General features: G+C 45.2%; 3 protein-coding genes and 1 non-coding gene across 5 annotated transcripts in view; 1 reads left to right on the forward strand and 3 right to left on the reverse strand.

Moving 5' to 3' along the window:
• Positions 1-125: 125 nt before the first annotated feature.
• On the reverse strand, positions 126-3,862 carry mak16 (MAK16 homolog (S. cerevisiae)). Its single transcript, XM_053420636.1, has 10 exons — positions 3,697-3,862; positions 2,878-2,927; positions 2,321-2,430; positions 2,143-2,207; positions 1,795-1,946; positions 1,620-1,674; positions 1,449-1,523; positions 1,257-1,358; positions 1,093-1,158; positions 126-806 (listed from the first exon to the last, which is right to left on the reverse strand). The coding sequence occupies exons 1-10, from the start codon at positions 3,709-3,711 to the stop codon at positions 597-599; spliced, it is 900 nt and encodes a 299-aa protein (XP_053276611.1). The 5' UTR covers positions 3,712-3,862; the 3' UTR covers positions 126-596.
• A 1,755-nt stretch (positions 3,863-5,617) lies between these two features.
• LOC128439081 (small nucleolar RNA U13) lies at positions 5,618-5,714 on the reverse strand. The gene has a single exon (XR_008338426.1). It is a non-coding gene; the product is annotated as a small nucleolar RNA U13 (small nucleolar RNA).
• A 2,813-nt stretch (positions 5,715-8,527) lies between these two features.
• Positions 8,528-17,328, reverse strand: LOC128438704 (spindlin-1). Of its 2 annotated transcripts, XM_053421347.1 has the most exons (8): positions 17,042-17,328; positions 16,074-16,205; positions 14,496-14,845; positions 13,880-13,928; positions 13,600-13,694; positions 13,175-13,330; positions 12,750-12,983; positions 8,528-11,470 (listed from the first exon to the last, which is right to left on the reverse strand). In XM_053421347.1, exons 3-8 carry the CDS (start codon positions 14,545-14,547, stop codon positions 11,271-11,273), a joined length of 786 nt encoding a protein of 261 aa, XP_053277322.1. In that variant the 5' UTR covers positions 14,548-14,845; positions 16,074-16,205; positions 17,042-17,328; the 3' UTR covers positions 8,528-11,270. The 2 variants fall into 2 exon arrangements, with proteins under 2 accessions (XP_053277322.1, XP_053277323.1); XM_053421348.1 differs by lacking the exon at positions 16,074-16,205.
• An 11-nt stretch (positions 17,329-17,339) lies between these two features.
• The window catches only part of mfsd14bb (major facilitator superfamily domain containing 14Bb), a 13,238-nt gene continuing 7,859 nt past the window's right edge, over positions 17,340-22,718 (forward strand). The window contains exons 1-6 of the mRNA XM_053421343.1: positions 17,340-17,872; positions 19,251-19,343; positions 19,856-19,918; positions 20,594-20,721; positions 21,999-22,113; positions 22,256-22,474. Coding sequence (XP_053277318.1) covers positions 17,816-17,872; positions 19,251-19,343; positions 19,856-19,918; positions 20,594-20,721; positions 21,999-22,113; positions 22,256-22,474 — 675 coding nt within the window. The 5' untranslated portion in view covers positions 17,340-17,815. The remainder of the gene's footprint in view (positions 17,873-19,250; positions 19,344-19,855; positions 19,919-20,593; positions 20,722-21,998; positions 22,114-22,255; positions 22,475-22,718) is intronic.

Genomic DNA, 22,718 nt, shown 5'->3' on the forward strand with positions numbered 1-22,718 from the left:
TATATTAAGAAAAAGAAACGAGTCAAGTTAGAATTAAGGTCAATGAAACATGTTCTACAGTAAAGATGCATTAACCTCATGTTTGTGGAACTGAGGCGGTTTCGTGTTGGTTGAAATGCATCAGGTTCAGATTGATCAAATATTTCTTTATTCTATTTTTATGAATAGTAAGTTGATACACACACGTTCATCATCTTAACAAGCACTGACAATTCAACAGAACAGAAACTTAAAATAATGAAAACAGAAAAACAAACGTCACTGAAACCGGTTTCATCCAGATTCACAAAGTTAAAGTCTCTGAACTAGACGACTGATCCCGGCTCTCACACCACATAACGGGTTTATATATTTAAATGTGTAAATGATATAAATCAGTTCATATCATTTTCTTTTGGTCTGAGAGAAGAAAATGACTGAGACAAGTTTCACTAATCACTCACTGATCATTTGTGTATTTATTCAGCGTCTCAGTGAAAAGGCTTCGACTTGTTGGATCTCAGGAACGTGGAGCTGATCGAGGTCGAGCGCTGACGGAACAACTTCCTGTGAGTCTGGAAAGAGTCTCTACTCAGTTTGATTGACAGCCGTCATCACTACGTAGCCATGCTCTTGGAGGCGGGCTCTGTCTCCTGCTCGTACTCGATCTCCACGTACGCTCGCTTCTTCTTCGCCGCTGCGCCGCTCGCCGGTGATTTTCCTTTAGACTTTGAGGCCTTTGTCTCGGTCTCCATCTCCTCCTCATCCTCACTCGACTCTTCGTCCTCTTCCTCCTCGTCGCTGCTCGTCTTCAGCCTGTTCATGTCCTGAGAGAAGGAATCACAAACGTTTACTTTTTACAGATTCTGTTTCATCGTTAGTTCTAAATCCTCCGATCACCTTCTTCTTTACGAACTTTATTTTATTTTGAACTAAACTGACGAGTCTCCTTCTGGACGGAGACAGAATCCTTCCTGTGTAACAACGTTTCCTTTTCCCTTCACTGAGTCGTCCAGAAAACATCCGGAGGACACTTCTTAGTCCCACGTGACAGAGTCTCCGGGTTTTTTAATTTCACAGTTTTCTCATCAAACCTCAGATTTCAGATTTTACCTCGAAGTCGCTCAGGTCGCTCTCCTCTATTTCATCTTCTGCTACAAACTCCCTCTTCCCGACATCCTGCAGACAAAGATACAAAGATACGAAGATTCAAACCGCGTCGGATTTTACGACTGAAACTTAACGAAGAGACATTTTGAATCTTTTCTATCCGTCACCTCTTCCTCCTCCTCAGACTCTTCCTCAGACTCGCTCTCTTCATCCTGCTGATCCAGAGCTTTGTCGAACGCGTGGACGGGGAAGTTGTAGATGTCTCCGTACTGAAAACACACAAACACACACAAACACACACGTTAGGACCGACACTGATCCCGTCCCGGCTTGTGAGGACCGGCGGATCGGACTCGTACCGTTCCCTGTTTGAGTCGCTCCAGCAGCTCCTTCTCGATGGCGTTGTCCAGCTGAGCGGCGATCAGGGCTTTTTCCTACCGACACAATAAGAAGAAGGTTAATAAGCAGGAACTTGAACCTGTGACGCTGGCGTGCGACCACTAGAGGCCGGGTGTCTGACGTGGTCTCACCTCTTTCCTCTTCTCCCGCTGCTCCACCTTCCTGCTGAGAGGAACCAGCTTCCTCCTGCAAACAGAGAAGAAGAGTTTTAGAGATCCGTGCTGAGTCGTCTCCGTGTTGTGCTGAGTCGTCTCCGTGTTGTGCTGAGTCATCTCCGTGTTGTGCTGAGTCGTCTCGTTCACTCACTGTCTCTTCAGGACCAGTTTCCTCATGCGGATCAGATACTGCGTGACTTTAGTGAACCTCTGTTTGCACTTGTGTCTGATGAACCGAGGCCAGTAGATCAGATTCTCATCGATCTGTTCCAGAGCTTTTTCATAGTTCTTACTGAGCTTCACCTGCACAGACACACACAGACACACACATACACACACACAGAAAGAAACGCACACATTATTACAGTGTTCACTTTAACACGTTTGCGTGTTTCTCCTTTAAGAGGAGACGTGTGACTGATGAGCACATCGAGGGACAGGTGAAAAGCATCATGGGAAACATCTCGGTCTCATTGTGTTCTGATTGGTTGGAACTCACCTTCTCCCACATCCTGGCGGGGAACGCAGCTCTCTCGATGACCTTCATGTAGAGGAAGCACTGACCTGTGGAGACACGTTTCATGAGTCATCGTTTCATCAAACTGATGAAGGAACAGTGACCTCAGCGTTTCTTCAACGTTCAAAACGTTCTGAATGACACAGATCACATGACTCACCCTTCTCCTCCCTGATGGTGGCGTACTGACTGTTGGCGAGTGGACACGACGAGCGGTTACACAACCCGGTGACGTTGTATTCATTACGACAAAAGTTCTGAGACTTGGTCCTGAAAACACAAAGGACAAAACATCAGTGACTGTATATAAAGATGATCAGTGACTGTATATAAATATGGTCAGTGACTGTATATGAATATGATCATTGACTGTATATAAAGATGATCAGTGACTGTATATAAAGATGATCAGTGACTGTATATAAAGATGATCAGTGACTGTATATAAAGATGATCATTGACTGTATATAAAGATGATCAGTGACTGTATATGAATATGATCATTGACTGTATATAAAGATGATCAGTGACTGTATATAAAGATGATCAGTGACTGTATATAAAGAGGATCAGTGACTGTATATAGTGATGATCAGTGACTGTATATAAAGATGATTAGTGACTGTATATAAAGATGATCAGTGACTGTATATAGTGATGATTAGTGATGATATGTATAAATCAGTTTGTATATGAACGAGCAGCAGATTCACTTACTTGACTTTGTGGGAGCAGAACGATTGGTTTCCTATAATGTCCCAGATGACCTGCAGGGGGCAGAATTCACATCAACACATGAAACTTCTCACCCACACACACTCGTCGGTTTATTGATCAACTAAATTAATCAGAAATTAATTTCATGATCAGACAATAAACTCAAATCAGTGAAGACGATGATGACACAGCACGTGAATCGAGCTGAAGACACGTGACGCGTTGTGTTCTCCGGGTTTGGATTCTGATGTTCATCATGTGATCAGGTTCTTTATTAATCTGAGAGCATTGACCTGCTGGTTGAAAGATTCATCCAGTGAAGCTCGGGCTCTGGGACCAGTTCACTGGTTCTGGTGCTCCACAGATCAAACCAGGAATTAAAGAACTTTGGATTCTGAAACTGTTCTGAAGTCAGATAACACGTGTTTGAATACTGACGTCACTTTGAACCGGAGTCCGTGATAGAGACTAACACCGGAACATTACGTCACTGCACTGAAAGAATAACCATCGTCTTATTTGTTCGTAAACACCCGGTTCGGTGAAACACGTGTTGCCGGTGGAGTCCGAACATGCTGCTGGCAGGTCCCGCATCGTGTCTGTTGCTGTCGGTGACTCCTCAGAGGGCCACAGACACGAAGGAGAAGCCGTGTGATCAACAGACTCAGTGTCGGTGAGCATCGAGTCTGTCCGGATCGAGCAGAACAGAAACTGAGCTGCAGCCCAAAACCAGCAGGTCCCAGTCACTAGCGCTAAGCTAACGTTAGCATGGACACGCAGCACGTTAGCAGCAGCTTCGTGTCTGTTCATCGTACTTACGTCGTCGCACTGCATTGTGGGAACGTCTCAGAGGGTCCGCGAGGACTTTGTAGCTCGTTCGAATCAGATTCAGCGAATTAACGAGAAGAAATAACGAAGTGTTAGTGTCCGTGGAGCCGCGTGCACGATCAGGAGGCCGCCATCTTTGTTTCGATGTCCGAACGAGATCACGTGACGGGGCGTCACCGCGAGGAAGTATCGCGATACTATGAACAAATTGGAAAACGCCTTTGAAATTAGATTATGAGTAAATCAAATGGTTTTTTTAATGAGTCATGTTTGCGGGAAATAATGGAGAAACTTTGAAGCAATATTTCAAATATATTGTCGGAACAGTTTCTGTGTTCACACGTTCTACCGCTGCTTCAAGCACCTGGTGTCACACATTAAACTGGACTGGTCCACCAACACAGAGGCCGTCTACAAGAAGGGCCCGAGCCGGCTTTACTTCCTGAGGAGGCTCAGGTCCTTCAACGTCTGCAACAAGATGCTGCAGATGTTCTATAACTCTGTTGTGGCGAGCACCATCTTCTTTGCTGTGGTGTCCTGGGGTGCGGGCATCAAGGCTAAGGACGCCAACAGACTGAAACAACTCCTCAGGAAGGCAGAGTCTGTGGTTGGCTCTAAGCTCGTCACCCTGGAGGAGGTGGTGGAGGACAGGATGCTGGCAAACTGCAATCATGGACACTCCCTCTCTCCCCCCCCCCCCTCCACAAAACACTGGACAAGCTGAGGAGCAGCTTCAGCCACAGACTCATTCAACCCGCTGCTCTAAGGAACGATACAGGAAGTCGTTCCTCCCAACTGCAATAAGACTGTACAACTCCTCTACCTCTGTCAGAGCCACCATCACTGAACTGCACTAAATGTACCTGTCTCCTTCACTGTGTAGCCTGTACAACACTCCGCTCCATATACTGAACACTTACTCCACATCATATGTGATATGTGTTAATATAAACCATATTGATACTATATATCATTTTATACAATAATACTGTCTTTTGCACACTCTGTCTACATATTCTTACACTCATAGTATATTATATTATCTATTGTATCGTCAAATACTTATATTATACCCGTACTATATATCATATATTATATCATACTCTTTGTATATTCTTTGTATATATAAGTCTATATACACATATTTATACATGTGTACATGTTATTATTATTATTATTATTATATTTACTATTATTATTATATAAACTGTTGCGGCCATTATTACTATATACTGCTATTATATTGGTATAATTACTATCATATATAAATATATATTATGTTATATTATATACTATATATACTGTACTATTTTTTATATACTGTCTAACAATAACATTACCATCATATCATCAGTACTATTACCATCATCTGCCACTGCACCTTATCTACCCATTTATCTTGTGTTTCTGTTTTTTATTCTTTCTACCTCAATATTTTTTTATTTTATTCTATTGTATTTTATTGTATTCAAATGTACCGGCTGCTATGACGACTTAATTTCCTTCGGGGATGAATAAAGTTATATATCTATCTATCTATCTATCTATCTATCTTCAGTCTGTCAATATGAATCCCATTCACAGTTTGTATATTCATCACTTCAGTATTTCATCGGACTCATTACGTTCTGGACCGTTTGACTCCTGCTGCTGTGACGCAGCAAATGTCTCCTTTGTGGGACTAATATAGGATTCTCTTATCTAATCCTACCGTATATACTTCATCTGGGATTTATATAATAATGTACATTTTGTAAATTCATTTGCAATATATTTATATATATACATACATATAAGCTCTGATTGGCTCCTCGGTATATCTTGTTCACATGTATTTATATGTAAGCTCTGATTGGCTCTTCATTATGTCTTGTTTCTATTTACATGGTTTCTGATTGGCTCCTCGGTTCGTGATCAGCTGGTTTGAGACGCACTGCGTAACAAGTTGGGCTGCACCTGTCACGTACAGACGTGACGTCACCACTCATCATGCTCATGAACCGAAGAATCACACAGCAACATGGCGCTGAGCGCGTTTATCTTCCTCTCCAGCGGTTTGAGTGACGGTTTCATAACTTAACTCCAAACACGTTTTATCTTGTTCGCTTCGTTTTAATAAAAACATCTCGATCAGCTGCTGCTGACGCTCTGCTCTGACGCGAGCTGAAGATTATACACACTTTATGTTCACTCCTGGAGAGGTGCATTGTGGGAGTCCCCTCGCTGAAAATACATGTGACAGCATCTCCTGGTGGTCTGGAGGAAAACTGCACCACAGACCTTTTCACAGCAAAACCACTTAATACATCCGCAGCATTAAGTTCATATATAAATATGAACAACAGGGTATATGCAGCAATCCTGAGATTAAATTTAATACTTTTCAAGACCCCAGCGCCACTAGGAGCTGTAACCGGTCACATCAGCCACACTATTGAGTTTGAGATTGCAAAATTAAATGAAGTTTTCCAGAACTTCTATGTAGCACTGTATCAACACATGTCGAGCCCGGTCCCGTCCGGACCGGACAGCGTCGTGTTCGTTGATTCGAGGTTCAGATGAGAAAGGCAATGATTAGACAAATTCAATGTTCAAAAGTTTCACAGTAACAAGTTTATTGTATTTTTTTAGGGGGGATTCAGTTATTGAGTTATTGGCCAGATGTATACTGTTTCCTCAAAGTGCAGTTTTTTGCAAGCTCATCACTTTCAACTGACCAGGTGTCCCACTACTGTGGCCTTGGCAAACAGGGAGCTGGCTACAGTGGAGAGACCCAGCAGATTAGACTTAGGAGGATTTCATATCCTTTTCTCACCACGTTTCATGAAGCACCTCATTGTATTAGTTCTGGCACGTCCTCTCTCTTTTCTGAGCATCCGTGCTTTCATTATTTCAAAACTCAAGATGAACTTCCACCACAAACTTTTCTCCGAATTGTATTTTTTGATACCTGCTTTCTGTGGTCGTGCTCTGGGCCTGACCCTGTGTCTGAGTCAAAAAGATATACATCATTCCAAATAAAAGAAACAGTTGTAGCATTATTGATTATATAGATTATACAGCTAATATTTGTTCACAGGATATAGGTAAAAAAATAATCACAAGATACAGAGAAACATCGATATCTCAACACACAACAGAATTCAGATAGACCAGGCACCAAAAGGCACAATTTATTTATAACAATAACATGCTCACTCACTCCCTCACACATGCACACAACAGTGTTTCCCACAGGGTTTGTAGAGATCGTGGTGGATGGACCCTGGACCCTCTTGGAAGAGGATATTGTACATTTTAAAGTAAAGATCTGATCTGGTCCACTTTGAGAGACAAGTTAAGAGGCTAGATTGAAATTAATATGGCAGAATCTAGTGGTGTGAGAAACACTGCACAGACACACTGAGCAGTAAATGGTTCAGTCAACTCTGCAATAGGCACTTTTATAATACTTTAAATAATAACCCCCCCCCCCCCCCCCCCCCCGCCTGAACGCCAGCTATGTTTTTGTTGCGCTGTTGTGATGACCAGAATAAATGAATTCACATAAACTTAACAAATATGCTATTCACATCGAAAAAACAACACATCTGTAAGCTATTATATTTAGTGTGCATATACGTTATATATTGATCTGATTCGATTAACGAGGCTGTGATTCATAAACTTCTCCATCTGTTCAATGAATCCTTTCAAAACTTCTACATCAATCTCTATTTAAACTGTGTAATACTTCTACATCAGTGTCTATAAAACTGTGTAATACTTCTACATCAGTGTTATTTAAACTGTGTAATACTTCTACATCAGTGTCTATAAAACTGTGTAATACTTCTACATCAGTGTCTATAAAACTGTGTAATACTTCTACATCACTGTTATTTAAACTGTGTAATACTTCTACATCAGTGTCTATAAAACTGTGTAATACTTCTACATCACTGTTATTTAAACTGTGTAATACTTCTACATCAGTGTCTATAAAACTGTGTAATACTTCTACATCACTGTTATTTAAACTGTGTAATACTTCTACATCAGTGTCTATAAAACTGTGTAATACTTCTACATCAGTGTCTATAAAACTGTGTAATACTTCTACATCAGTGTTATTTAAACTGTGTAATACTTCTACATCAGTGTTATTTAAACTGTGTAATACTTCTACATCAGTGTTATTTAAACTGTGTAAAACTTCTACATCAGTGTTATTTAAACTGTGTAATACTTCTACATCAGTGTTATTTAAACTGTGTAATACTTCTACATCAGTGTTATTTAAACTGTGTAATACTTCTACATCAGTGTTATTTAAACTGTGTAATACTTCTACATCAGTGTTATTTAAACTGTGTAATACTTCTACATCAGTGTTATTTAAACTGTGTAATACTTCTACATCAGTGTTATTTAAACTGTGTAATACTTCTACATCAGTGTTATTTAAACTGTGTAATACTTCTACATCAGTGTTATTTAAACTGTGTAATACTTCTACATCAGTGTTATTTAAACTGTGTAAAACTTCTACATCAGTCTCATTTAACGATTATTAACAAACATATAACTTGATAGTTTCATTGAACTAAGTTACAAAACCATTGGAAGTCATTTGGAGAAAAATCGCTTAATTTCCAGGATTCAAGTTGTAAATGAAAATGTATTTGATATATATTTATACAACACAACTTTGTAGATTAAACTGACTTAAGTATTTTTAGATTGTCCTGTTAATACTTTGTTTTGACAAAGATCTAATTAACTGAGACATTTAACTTGTGTCTTGAAGCTGTCGGAGGAAACAGAGAAACAGACTCAGCAGTGAAAAACAACAGAAACTGTTTATTTAGTAAATAGTGAGTTTTTCACTGAGCTGTACAACACTGGCATCTGGAGTTGGCACTCTTTAAAGGGACAATCCCCCCGAAACAGAACTCACAGCCGCCATCACCTCCCACTCCTCATGATAACTGGTGTCTCTTCTGTTTGGACGAGGATTTCTTCTTTTTAGTTTTTTATTTTTGCTCAATAACCATAAAATACCAGCCTCAGACACAAAGTACAAAATTTAACAGAGAAAAAAAAGAGAACTGAAATGAAAAGGCACCAAAGCGACGACAATCAACTGAAAACTACACAAACATGCAACTCACATCGATTTACACGGAGGCATAGAGGCTATAGAGGCATGCAAAAACAACACTGCTCTGAACAGGCTGACACACACACACACACACACACACACACACAACAATCCAAACATCCTGTGGTTTTTAGCCTGAAGACAGATGCATTGTGGGTAACCCTCTCAACAACATCCACATTAACGTTAAATGTAAAAGTAATAAAATAATTTCTCTGCGTCAGACGAAGTGATTCAACAAACCTCAGTGGACGAGTCTTTATACTTAATCACAAAGTGGTTGTTAATGTTTTCTGTTAATTTGTCAATTAATTCAATTCGTTAATGAATCCTCATCTGATAATTAAACACAAACAGCTGCTCCGAGTGTCTGACGTGAGAAACATTTCAGACGAGACATTTAACAAAAAGTTCCCGATTAACTTTCTGTCAAGCTACTGATTGATTCCTCCACAGATCACTGACCCTCTGAAACTGATCGCTTCTGATTCCAGAACAGTTCTGACATTTTCTAACATTTACATCCACAAACAGCTTTGATGTCTCCTCTGGACATGAAGAACCTCTGAATGTGTTCTAGAATCAGGACGTGAGGCTGCTACCGAGAAACCACATGTTCAAGAAAGATTAAAGGTCAAAAAACAGATTTTAGAACCAGAACAAATGATTTAAGTAAATTGTTCTAAACAACATGAGACAGAGTGGGAGGGTTCTAAACCCAGTGAACACAAACCACTGGTTCTAGAAGAGGATGCTGATAAACTGTGGAACCACCATCCCGCCCTGAGCCAGTTCCTGTTCTGGAATCAGAAACTGTAAGTTCCATGATGAGAAGGTATTTTTTCAAAACTTCCACAGAATAAACTTTCCAGCGTCTCCAGTTTCTAGTTTCACTTTGTCAGGACGTCTGCAAACAGCAGATTCCAGATCAGCGCTGAAGCAGATAAGGTTCTAGATGTTGTGGACTACAGATTATAGATTCTCACCCGGAACGTTCTGGATGTAAATCAGTTGTTTTCAGAGAGACAATCTTTTTTGAAACATTTTCTTTTCGGGTAAACGCGTCAGTTTCTGCATCAGGAGTTTGGTGGGCGGAGCTACATGGGCTGGGAGCGGAGGATTGGTGGGATGTGAGACGATTCAAAAAGTTTCTTCAAGCTCCCATTGGTCTGAATTCTTGAAGTCTCTATCGGGAGCTGTGAAGTGATTTGTCAGTCGGCACGTTACAGTCATAAAAACAATAAACAGATGAATCCTCGACTTTCCGACTGAAGAAGATCCAGAGCTGGAACCGAACTGAGAATTACAGAGAAAACAAAGTTCCAGTTCCACGATGTGAAAACAGAAAAACTGCAGATTTTTATTAAACGTCCAGCGTTGGAACCTGCAGTGGGGGGGCGGGGCGTCAGTGAGGGGGAATAACTTCTTATTCTGACCTTGTTTCGGTTTTTATTAAAGTTGTGGACAGATCAATTCAGAACCCAGAGAAACGTACATATTGGGACATTCTCTACCATTAAGATCTGATGAGGAGATACCACCCCCCCCCAGTATTTCACATTTACAGTCATTTATTAAATGGTGTTTAAAGTATCAGTAACTGATGCAGCATTATCATAACGATCTTTTTCACCGAGGCTCAAAAACAATTAATACTTTTCTGGAAATATTTTGGCACAAATATAAAAACATCCGTTGAAAATAAAAAAAACACACAAGTCGAAGCTTTTTGTTGAAAAAATGAAACTGAGGCTGAAACAGAAACAAACAAGTTAAAAAAAGTTCAACTTAAAAGTGTCCTGATGGATCCGTCAGCCGGGAGCAGGACGACCTGACGGCAGCTGGAGGTCGTCAAACCCACAGAAACAGATGATCCCAGAGTTAAGAGTCAACAGGGGACCAGCGGGGGGGCGGGTCAGTAGTGCTCTGTGATTGGACACGTGCTCCTCGTGGAGACACGATGGAACCTGATGGGTCAGAGAGTTCAGGGCGATCCTGACGTCTCGTTCCTTCATTGACCCGTCAGACTCAGAGCTGAAGCCCCGCCCACCACGAGACGCAGGCCGTTCTGTTGACCTGTCGACCGGAGGGTCTCAGGATCCAGTCCCCTCAGGATTCACACCAAACCATCAGACGCAGAGTCACTGGTCAGAGAGGATGAGTCCACACTGGTCTCTCCACCTGCAGCTGGTTTGTCGTTTGAACCCAACGTTTGGTTTCTTTTCTGTTTTTAAGGCGTTTCATCAAAGACGAGAGCAAAGAACAGAAATAATGGCGTCTCCGCAGATCGCGATGAGTCTCAGGACGTTTTGAACCCGAGCTGTGGTTCGTCTTCACTGGGCGGGGGGGCTGGGGGTTAATGGTGGGATGGATCAGGACTCGTTTAGTCTTTGCGGGACGTTCTGGACCAGGTCTCCTGGTCTTAGGACGTCTTGACCAGGTCGTAGACGTAGATGTGGAAGTCGTCATCGAACTTGATGAAGTAGACGGAGGGTTTGGCCTCCACCTGGTGGATGACCATCCCCGACCTCTTCCCACCGTCCTCTTTGGCGTACTCCACCTGTTTGCCCACCAGACTGTCCACCACCTCCCCGGGCTCCCGCTCCGCCGCCACGCTGTCGTCTACACACACAAACAGAGGATGGATAGTCACATGTTCTTTTATTTTGAAATGACACCAGGTTCATAACAAACACTCAGCTTCACACAACTTGTTAGTGAGTCAGTGAGAAACGCAAACAGCATTTTACAACACAAAACCCCTGAACAGGAGTTCCTCCGCTGAAGGGTCCGAGTCTCCGGCTCACGGGAGATCCACTCAAAAAGAGATCCACTCAAAAAGAGATCCACTCAAAAAGAGATCCACTCAAAAAGAGATCCACTCAAAAAGAGATCCACTCAAAAAGAGATCAACTCAAAAAGAGATCCACTCAAAAAGAAATCCACTCAAAAAGAGATCCACTCAAACGTCTGTGATCTGCTGGCGAGGAGACACGCCCACTTTCTACCTTCATCCAAGCGTCTCCCTGCTTCCACTGAAGAAGGGTTCATTCTGAACAGTGAGTGTATTTCAGTCGGCCGGTGCACGGCAGCTCTGCTCTGTGATCTGTGCTCCTGCAGCTTGTGGGTGTTATTTTCTTGGCTCTGTTAAGCACCAAGGATCAAACCCAGTTCACTGGAGACACTGTAAAGAAACAGGAAGTTGTGAACAGAGCCCACAGGGATCCAGAGTCTCACTGAGCAGAAAGCCTCGTCCACCACTCCTCTCATTGTCTGACATGTATATTGATGAGGTGGTTTTTATATCATCAAATAACTAATCAATCAGAAAACCTTTAGTTTCCTCCACACGGAGCCGGACCACAGGTGAACTCAGACTCCACATGTCCCAGGAACCATCTTCAAACACGTTGATGCTCTGGTTCACTGTGAGGAGTCCACCTTCATCTTAGGACTTCTCCATTCATTGAAATTTAATCGTGATTTCGATTATGAGGTCAAACGATCTCCAAACTACTGTGATCGAGTTGAAACGATTATTTTGAAGTTTTTTCGATGTGCTTCAGTTCTTCCCCCAAAGCATCCGGCTGACTGGCTCTCACTCTCAGGCAGCCGTGAAGTGAAGGAGGTGAGTTGTGTGTGTGGTGACCGGCGGTGAGCCCCCCCCCCCCCCCCGTCTGATCGACAAAAAGGGTCAAAAAGTTCTGTTGTATGGGGACGAGGAGCAGCAGCTCACAATGTAGCCTCCATTCTCCAGCACTTCAGAATAAGGACATATTAATAATCGTTTGAATAATCGTGATTATGATTTGTTCCATAATCGACCGGCCCTACTTCATCTACAGGTCCAGTTTGGACAAAGGCCCGAGAGCATAGAGCAGACAGAGACCGGGTCACTCACTGGAGTCGGGCATGATGCGGAGGTCTCCCTCCTTGTAGTCGTCCAGCAGCTGGTACATGTAGAGAACCGGGTCCTTCTCGTACGTGATGTAGAACCAGGTCGTCATGATGGGCGCCCGGGCCAGAACCATCCCCCGCCACTCCTCCTTCGGCCCGTCCTCCGTCTCAAACATGTGCTCCACCGCTTTCCCGATCATCGTCTCGGCCAGCAGCGAGTCGCTCACACGGGCCGGAGCTGGACCAATCACAAGACAGACCCAGTGTTTACTGTCAGGGCCCAACTCATCACAACAGAAACACTTTTCACTACTTTTACTTCTTTTTACAAGTTTTCTAAATGTTTTGTTTAAACTTACAAAAGAGTCTGTTCCTAATTAAAACATGTTCATATTTATCTCTCTCTGGACTTGATCCACTGGTCCTCACCCACTCGGTCGGGCAGCACCTCCAGGCCCACCACCCGCTCGTCACTGTACAGCTCCAGGCCGTAGATGCAGTCGAAGCCGTCGTACTTGATCAGATAGAGGGAGGGGTTCACGGGGACCTGGTCCAGGACCGTCCCCTTCCACTGAGACGACTTACCTGAGAGGAAGCAGAGAAACCATTTCATCTCTGCTCAGGAAACAAGGCTCCAGAACATTCATAAATCAGACAGTGGGTTCTTTACAGACACATGATCAGAAACTACAACTCCAAACACCGGCTGCTTCTCTGCTTCCTCCAACCAGAGCAGTTCATCTGAGGGTCCAACTGAACATTTGCAGCAGCTTTGAGGACGTTTGACAAATGAACAACTTCGACCACTGGGTGGCGCCATCCTGGGTAATGAAGGATTATCAGTTCACACTTACTTCCCTCCTTCCAGATGTGCTGGATCCTGCAGCCCACGATGTTCCTCCTGGGCGGAGACAGAGGTTTACTGGGACCAACACTGGTCCTCTGCTTCCTGCAGGGGGAGCCACAACGGAGAGAGGGGAGGAGGTGAAATGAAGAAGAGGATATCAGAAGAACCAGATGAGAAGGATGGAGGAGGAGAAGAAGACCAAGAAGAGATGGATCAACAGTAGAGAGGAAGAGAAGTAGACAAGTGAAGTTAAGAAGAGAGAGAGATTGTATTATTTTAAGACTTACTTGTGCGGGTTCTTTTTCTTCATCATGTTTGCAGACACACCTGAATGTCCTGATACACACACAGACACAGAGACACACAGACACACACACAGTAACATCAGTATCTACAGCACACTGACCGGTGGTGCGTTCAGGGACCACATGGGTTTTGTTCTTCAGTCCAGTTAAAACCATTTTTCATTTCCTCCTGAACTACGTCAGCTCTGAACCTGGAGTCTCTCCTGCATCATCTCCAACAGGTTTTCATTCTGAGCGGTTTTTACATTTTGTTGAGCGGCTCCAAACACTACATTACCCATGAGCCTCAGCTGGTGCAGCTGTGCAGAAGAAGCTGGTTTTCTACAATGTGACGTCTTTATTTGTTTGCACACCACACCCAACGTGATTGGATGACTGAAATGCATCATGGAAGACTCTTTCAGTATTTCTGTTCACAGGTGTGTGTGTCAGTGTGTGTGTGTGTGTGTGTGTCAGTGTGACCTGTGGCTGGTCCCTTACTCCGAGCCCCAACACATAGAAGCTCTACTGTCACGAGTGTTCCGGTGTAGTGACAGCGTGACTCTGACCCGTGGTGAACCGAGCTCTGATGCAGAAGTTTGAATGAGGCTGAACTCACCGCCGTCTGGTCGGGGCCGCGGGGCCGCGGGGCTCTTGAATGGGGTCTTCATTCATCCACCTGTAGGGGGCAGCCCGCCAGGCTGCTGGTCCAGGTTAAATAATGGAGTGGATGTGTGTGACACAGGCCGGGGTCACTTCAGGTGTGTTGATGTGAGAGGGGGGGGGATGGTGGGGGTGGGAAAGTAAGGAGGGAGCAGGGGGGAGGAGGGAAGGGAAAGGAGGGAGGAGGTGGAGGGAAAGAAGGAGCACCAGGAACTAGGCTGGGCTCCGGACAGGCTGCATCCAGGCCGGGTGCAGACTAACACCTGGAGACCGAGGAGACGTGGATGAGGAAACGCTGCGTTGAGCCTGAGGAGGGAAACGGGACCACCAGTCAAATCAATGAGCCATAACCAATAATCAATAATCAATATCCTATACACAAGTGAAACTCTGCTGTTCATCTACAAACAAGGTGCCGTCCATACACCAGCTCGACCAATCAGGAGTCGGTCTCAGCCCACGAATTCAACTTCTACATGTTTCTAAGAAGATGAATGAAATGTTGGAGGATTCTCTACGACCTCGTCTCCTCCTCCCTTTCAGAACCTGATCAGGATTCAGAGCTGGTAACCCCCCCACCACACAGGTCTCAACCTCAGGTCAAAGGTCGTAGCCTCCATCCTGCTGCATGTCTGTAGGTCTGAAGAGCAGCGGAGGAGAAGGGTCAAAGTTCAAAGGTCAGATTTCACTTTGAACTCAAAACTGCAGATTGAATGAAAAAGATCTGAAACCTTGAGTCTGTCAAATCACCTGAGGGTCAAATAACTGGAGAATAAAGTCAACTGGAGGAAATACTACTACTACAAATACTACTAAAACTACTGCTACTACAACCACTACAAAAACTACTACTACTATCACTGACACTGAACAGAAACATGCTGCACAGCAACAACACATCACACATGGATCACACCAGGATCAAGAGGGACCTCACCTGAGTGTACACACACACACACACACACACACACACACACACACACACACACACACACACACACACACACACACACACACACACACACACACACACACACACACACACACACACACACAGGTGATGTGTTGTTGGTTGTTTTGGTGGATGAAGATGAAGCTGAGGAAGATGACCATGAAACTAATACTGAAGATGATGATGAAGCTTAAGGTGATGATGAAGAAGATGAAGCTTGAGGTGATGATGAAGAAGATGAAGCTTGAGGTGATGAAGGATATGAGGCTGATCAAGATGAAGATAAGGATGAGACTGATGAAGATGAAGCTGATGGTGAAGATGAGGATGAAGATGAAGAGAGGTCACAGTCCCCCCCCCCCCCTGCAGCTTCGCAGTCATCCTACTCATTTGTCCGCACTCGGCCGCCATATTGCACCGATATTTACAAAAACCAGCATCGGTGCAAAAACGGCGCAGACGAACAAAGGGAGCTAGCACAACACTGATGCTAAGCTAACTCCTGCTAACAGGTCGAGGCCGACTAACGGCCCGGTCCCCGCGAGGCACCGCGGGCCGGAGGCCGCAGCCTCACCGACTCACCGATCAGCGCCCCCGCACGAACCCGATCAACCGCCGAGGCTGCGAATCGATCCGCTTTACCTCCGTTCGGTTCCCGCTGCGTCAAGATAACCGAGCCAAGATGGGGCCCCGCCGGTAACCAGGCGGCCTGACCTTCAAAATAAAAGCAAGGATTTTGATGCAATGCGATTTTTGTCTTTTTAATAACTACACAAACACTTTCATTAGTATGAAAACATCGAAGCACAACCCACGCAGCTTTCATTCCGCTCTGTTAACCATGGATTCCATGAAAAGATCAAACCTTTTATTTAAATTTGATCCAGAAACTTGTGCTTTTAAAAGTCTGAGACAGAAACGCTCTTTTAACTGATGATTTATATCTGTACATGTTTGTTAATATGGTTTTAATGCACATGTTTCATTATCTCTAATCCTTTAATGTTGCATGCTTTTTTTTTCTTAGAGAGCAGTGTATGTTAACTTGCTTGGAAAGTTTTATATGAATACAATTATAATTGCTAGTCTATGTTTATGTAGTTTTCCTCTAAGCTTAACACTGTCTGTTGTGACCAGAACACACTAACAAGTAGATTTTTGAACACTGGTTGATTGTGTTTCTTTTTCAGATTTACGTGGCTTAGTCAGTTATCCGTCAGTCTGGTCTTTTTTATACAGATATTTATCAATTGATGAACTTTTCACACCACAAATAAAACCACTGATCACGAACTAGGATTTTGTTTGTATTTCTTGAGTTTAACGTCTATCAAGTCAGGTTTTAGTGAAATAAAGATAATGTCACAAAACGTGTCTCAGAGAAGGGAAAGCTACAACAAACTTAGAGTCCGGAAAATATTAAACCTGCAGCTCGACAACTATTTAAACTCAAAACGTTGACATCTCAAAACAATGTTTCTAAACACACTGACCCGTGACTTCAGTGTGTCTTATTCTGAAACGCTCCGGCCGGATGTGTGATGTGTTACCATGGTTATCTTGACGCTAATTTTGCGCTGAAGACAAAAATTCTTCCTCCGCCGAGTCCCGCCTTTCTGCCTCTTGCCAAATAGTGATCCACTCAGACTCCGGCGCAGGTCGCCTCTGGGCCTTCCTGCCACATCCTGAGCCTGTCGGTGGACCTGCTTCCTCTCGGTCGGTCGGTGTCGGTGCCGTCGCTCAACAGGAACCGACAGTTCTGTTTTTTTTCTGTCCGTCGTTATTTTACTGACACCGTGTGACGCACGCGCCGCAGAGTCGCCGAGCTGCAGCGCGTCACGGGGCGCGCTTCTTTCAGCTGAGCCGAACACGCAGAGGGGGCGGGGCCGTGTCGCTGATCCAGAGTCAGATGATACAGATGCGAACTGAATCCAGATCAACAGACCCAGAACATCAGCTGATCTGGAAACAGTGCCGAGCACACGCGCTCCATTGACTGACAGGGACAAGACAGTCGGGCGGTGTTTGTCGTTAACGTGGATCAGTGACCACACCGCTCACCCGAGAGACTCTGGTGAACAAACCAAAGTGACAAACTGTGACAGTACAGTCGAAGCGGAGGAATTCGGGTAAAATCGAAAGTGGGTCCTCCGCTGTTGACCGCTCTGCCCCGGTGGACACAGGCTCGACCCCGGGTCCATGGTAGCGCCGCTCGGACGTGGAGCGGATCGACACGGTGGGACACCCTGGAAGAGACGGAGAAGCCCCGGGAGGACGCCGGTCACCGCGGACTCGATGTGAGGATCGTCGCGGCAACATGTGACATGAACCGGGAGAAAACTGCGACCGAGGCCAACGACATCATGTTGGTCCGGAGCCCGGTGAGTGCAGCGGGGCAGCGGCCCGGGGAGCACCGGGAGCACCGGGCAGCTGGGATGACAAACACCGGGGCCGTGAACCGGACACACACCGACACGAGAACACTCTGACGTCTGTTCAGCGTCGTTAGCAGCAGGCTAACGCTAGCAGCTAAGACCGAGTTAGCCACACTAACTAGCGAGAAGCCGCTTCACCAGCTAGTTAGCTCGGGTTGGACCAGGTTAATGCTCAGGGTTAACCAGCGGTAACTTCCCTGTTCACATTCAGGAAGCCCAAGTACTCGTACCACAGTGGAGAAGTAATCTATTACAAGTCCTCATTGTACTCTTACTACTGCTGAAGTTTGGAGTAACGGGTCCTGTGACGGTTTCATGAGATTTATCTTCACTCGATTGTAATCGATGCGTTCATTTAAAAGTGAATCACGTGTTTAACTCTAATTGGTTCAGACCTGCTGATTCTCTGTTAATTGATTTGTAGAGGAGGTGAGTTTCACCTCAACGTCATCAGATCCATTAAGGACTGAAGTCTCGGGTCAGTGACATGAACCACGTGACAGTAACCAGTTCATCATCATGTCCATCAGATCTCACCTGAAGACATCCCAACACGGGGAGTCCTCAGATGAACGTTCCTCTTATCTTCTGATCAAGTTCCACAAATCAAATCAAATCATTTACAGTCTTGTTAATCAAGATTCAAGATTTTTTTATTATCAAATGCACAACAACATGAAGCAGTCGCTGGCAGTGAAATGCTTGAGTCTCAGGCTCTCTTCTAACAATGCTCAAGTAATTACAACCTGAAAAATAAAATAGAAATAGTATAAAATAGAAAATCTAAATTTAAAATAGAAAATAAAGTATATATATCTAAATATATATATATAAACAGCTGAGGAGAAAATAAAACAACAATTATGCAACTATATCACGGAGAGAAGTTTAAAAGTCTTATGTCCTGGGGGATGAAACTGTCTCTGAGCCCGGTGCTGCGGTACCGTCGGCTGGGGGGGGGGGGGTCTTTAATAATCCGGCTGCTCTTCTTCCTGCACCGCTGGGTGTAGAGCTCCTCCATGGATGGTAGCTCCGTCCTGGTGATGTGCTGGGCGGACTGCACCACCCTCTGTAGAGCCTCACGGTTCAGGGCGGTGCAGCAGCCGGTCAGGAGGCTCTCTGTGGTTCACCTGTAGAAGTTGCAGAGAATCCTGTAAATCCTCCGGTCAGCGAGTCTGTAACCGTCGGTCAAACCAGATAAACAACTCACACACTCAGTCAGCGCTTGATTCCTAGAACAACATTCAATACACACATTTACTGGAACAGTGGAGGTCAGAGGTCAGATGAATATTTCATGTCCCTGCTTGTCTCCTCACCGCAGCCCGGCCGGGGCCGAGCCAGAGTGACTCACGCGGTGGTGGTGATCTTCCTGGAGTTCTTCGCATGGGGGCTGCTGACCACGCCCATGTTGACCGTAAGGAAACACACGGCAAACGCTCACATGTGCATGACACACACACAGACACACACAGACACACACAGACACACACACACACACACACACATACACCTGTGTTTTCACATGGACTCACTCTGACATTCACTAGGAGGCTGCAGGAGAAGTTCAGGAAAGTGTCCAGAGACACAGACTCAGACATTTGTTATCACAGACGAGCATGTGAGGAACATGTCTGTGATTCAGTTCAGCTTTGGTTAGATTCTCTTTAGCATGGTCCTCATGTGTTGCTCACCTGGCAGGGCCTTAACCCGCAGAGGCCCGGGTTCGATTCCGACCTTTGAGCATGCATGCATATCCCCCCCCCTTTCTCTCTCTATCCCTCTTTTCACAAGCTTACTCTGCTCTTTCCATTAAAGGTGATAAAAAGCCCCAAAGAATACATTCAATCACAACCAGTGTGCACATGTGAGTGTGAGAGGTGGTGACTGACAGACTCTCTGAACATGTACACGTTTGTTTTGTTTCAGGTTCTTCACGAGACGTTTCCTCAGCACACCTTCCTGATGAACGGCCTTGTTCAGGGAGTGAAGGTAGAATCTGTCACATCATCGACACACAAACTTTCACACAGACCACAACACTAACAGACAATTGTTTTCTACATTTGTTCAAATGTGGAAAATCTAAACTGATCGATGCAAAGTGAAATAAGACGGACAGAGACGTTCCTCACTGAGACCTGACCTCAGGTCAGCTGCTGGACTGTGACCCGACCTGAGACCTGGGACTTTCACCAAAGTTAAATCAGAGACAAGCTCTAAATGTTTTCAAGATAACAGAACAAAACTCTCATTAGTCCTCCAGCTCAGAGCGCTGCAACCAAAACCTCCAGGAAGAGTCGACCGGGAGCAGCGTGAACACCTGGCGTCACGTTCTCAGACTTTCAGAATCAATACAGCTGGAGGTCGGTCCTCGGCACAGAGGTCGGTCCTCGGCAGAGAGGTCGGTCCTCGGCCGGGAGGTCGGTCCTCGGCAGAGAGGTCGGTCCTCGGCACAGAGGTCGGTCCTCGGCACAGAGGTCGGTCCTCGGCACAGAGGTCGGTCCTCGGCCGGGAGGACGGAGCGTCTCCGGGCTTTGATTCAGAAACATCTACATGTGCACAGCTGACGCTCAGTGTGACACCTGCAGGGAGAAAACCTGCTCACATGGTCCCCACGTCCAGGATTATGTTGTGTTCCTAATGTGTGTGTCTGTGTGTGCGCAGGGCTTCCTGTCATTCCTGTCAGCTCCTCTGATTGGTGCTCTGTCAGACATCTGGGGCAGAAAGTCCTTCCTCCTCCTGACGGTCTTCTTCACGTGCGCTCCCATCCCCTTCATGAGGATCAGCCCCTGGTGAGAGGACGTGTGTGTGCTTGTGTGTGTGTGTGTGTGTGTGTTGTGTACTGTTGGCTTGTTGTTGTTGCTCAGTGTTTCTCTCTGATAAGTGGAACCTGCTGCCCATGACATCACGTCTCCTGAATCCTGGTTCGACCAATGATCAAACAGCGTCTCACTTTAACGTCCTGAGCAGAATCAAGTCAGACGTGTTGCTTGCGTGTGGGGCCGGGAGAGGAGCACAGAAAAATGTTAATATCTTAAAAACTTGGAAAATTTCCTAAGATCCAATGTCTTAGGGAGAGTTAAGAAATATTTAATACATGTTTCTATATTTAGACAACATTTGGAATGAAGGATGTAAGCTGCAGCTCGTTGCTCTCCGGCCTCGGGCAGTTTGACCAGTCACATGTTGTTCATGTGATCAGCTGAGGATCAGAGAACCGGCAGCAGACGTGTGCACAGAGCAGCTTCCACTCTTCTGAAGCTCGGCTGGTTTGGGTCTTTTTCACTCACTGGTTCATTCTTCAACTCAAACTCCTGCAGCTCAGTCAAACACTCGTCTGTGACAGGTCCTGAATCAGTCAAACCGGTTCCCACGTGTTTGGCCTGAGGAGTTTCACTGTTCTTGTCACATGACTCGATCTCAGTTGATCTGAGGAATTTCATGTTTTTCACAGAATCTGTTGCAAACACTTTATTTTGAGGGAAATAATAAAGGAGCTGATGGAGTGAGTTTGTTGCGTTTGTATTTTCAAAGAGCGCTCAGGAAGTTGAAGGTGTTTCCTGCTCTCTTGTGTTTTCTCTGTGGAAGCTGCACGACACACTTGATGTCTGTTTCTGAGAATCAAGGTCTCTCTTCCTTCTCATCAGTTTATATTGAGTGAACGCACTGGGGACGTGTCACCGATGTGGTGGGAGGTGCCTCACTACAGACTGAGATCAGTCACATGGTTTATTCACAGTTCACAAACCCTCGGTTCAAACTTCCTGCTGCAGAAACAGTTTGAAAGAGACAGTAGTTCTATAATACATCAAAGTAAATGATGAATAAGATGATGAGAGATGGAGAGCATGACTCAGCGCTGGTCCATGACTCTGCTCCTTTCTAATCACTGGTCTTTAAAGTCACTTTAAACTTTGTGTGTGTGTGAAGCAGAAATGCATCAAATGACATAATCAGGACGCCACGGAAATATTTCTCACTTAAAATGAAATTGTGTGTGTGTGTCTGCGTGTGTGTGTCTGTGTGCGTGTGTGTGTGTGTCTGTGTGTGTGTCTGTGTGTGTGTGCAGGTGGTATTTCGCTCTCATCTCAGTCTCAGGGACCTTCGCTGTGACCTTCTCGGTGATCTTTGCCTACGTCGCTGACATCACAGAGGAACACGAGCGGAGCACCGCCTACGGCCTGGTAACTCCTCCCCCTCCCCCTCCCCCACACTCGCACTCACTGAAGTTCCCCAGGTGCACTGTGGGTGATGTAGGATCTGAAAAGGGAGGAGGTTGTGATTCTCTGCTGCATTGATTCATGAAGCTCCGCCTCCTCTCACCAGGTGTCTGCGACCTTCGCAGCCAGTCTGGTGACCAGTCCGGCGATCGGCGCCTACCTGTCGGCCCAGTACGGGGACAGCCTGGTGGTCCTGGTCGCCACGGTGATTGCTGTGGCAGACATCGCCTTCGTGTTCTTCATCGTCCCCGAGTCGCTGCCGGACAAGATGAGGCTGACGTCCTGGGGCTTCCCCATCTCCTGGGAGCAGGCCGACCCCTTCGCAGTGAGTCCATCAGCAGCACAGGGTCAGAGGTCAGAGGTCACAGCCCGGGGCCAGCACTCAGCTCGCATTAGGAAAATACTGAATATTTAAAATATGTCAACTCAGTGTTTAACATTTTACTGAGACAGACTTTATCATGTGTGAGAGATGGAGGCTGCTGTTCAAAGACATGATGAACAACATGTTAACACATCAAGACAGGAGGCGCTGAAATGCTCCTTGGTTGGTTGGTTGGTTGATTGGT

The sequence above is a fragment of the Pleuronectes platessa genome, chromosome 4, assembly GCF_947347685.1.
Source record: "Pleuronectes platessa chromosome 4, fPlePla1.1, whole genome shotgun sequence".
Taxonomy (NCBI): Eukaryota; Metazoa; Chordata; class Actinopteri; order Pleuronectiformes; family Pleuronectidae; genus Pleuronectes; species Pleuronectes platessa.

Excerpts from the sequence above, each read along its gene's own strand:
- LOC128438704 (XM_053421348.1), bottom strand. The coding sequence starts at position 14,547 with ATGAAGACCCCATTCAAGAGCCCCGCGGCCCCGCGGCCCCGACCAGAC. Across the intron at positions 12,984-13,174 it reads GGTGCTGCCCGACCGAGTGG|CTCCGGCCCGTGTGAGCGAC; the intron begins GTGAGGACCAGT and ends TGATTGGTCCAG. Across the intron at positions 11,471-12,749 it reads CCGCATCATGCCCGACTCCA|ACGACAGCGTGGCGGCGGAG; the intron begins GTGAGTGACCCG and ends TTGTGTGTGTAG.
- mak16 (XM_053420636.1), bottom strand. Across the intron at positions 1,359-1,448 it reads AGCGACTCAAACAGGGAACG|TACGGAGACATCTACAACTT; the intron begins GTACGAGTCCGA and ends GTGTGTTTTCAG. Across the intron at positions 807-1,092 it reads GCGACCTGAGCGACTTCGAG|GACATGAACAGGCTGAAGAC; the intron begins GTAAAATCTGAA and ends TCCTTCTCTCAG.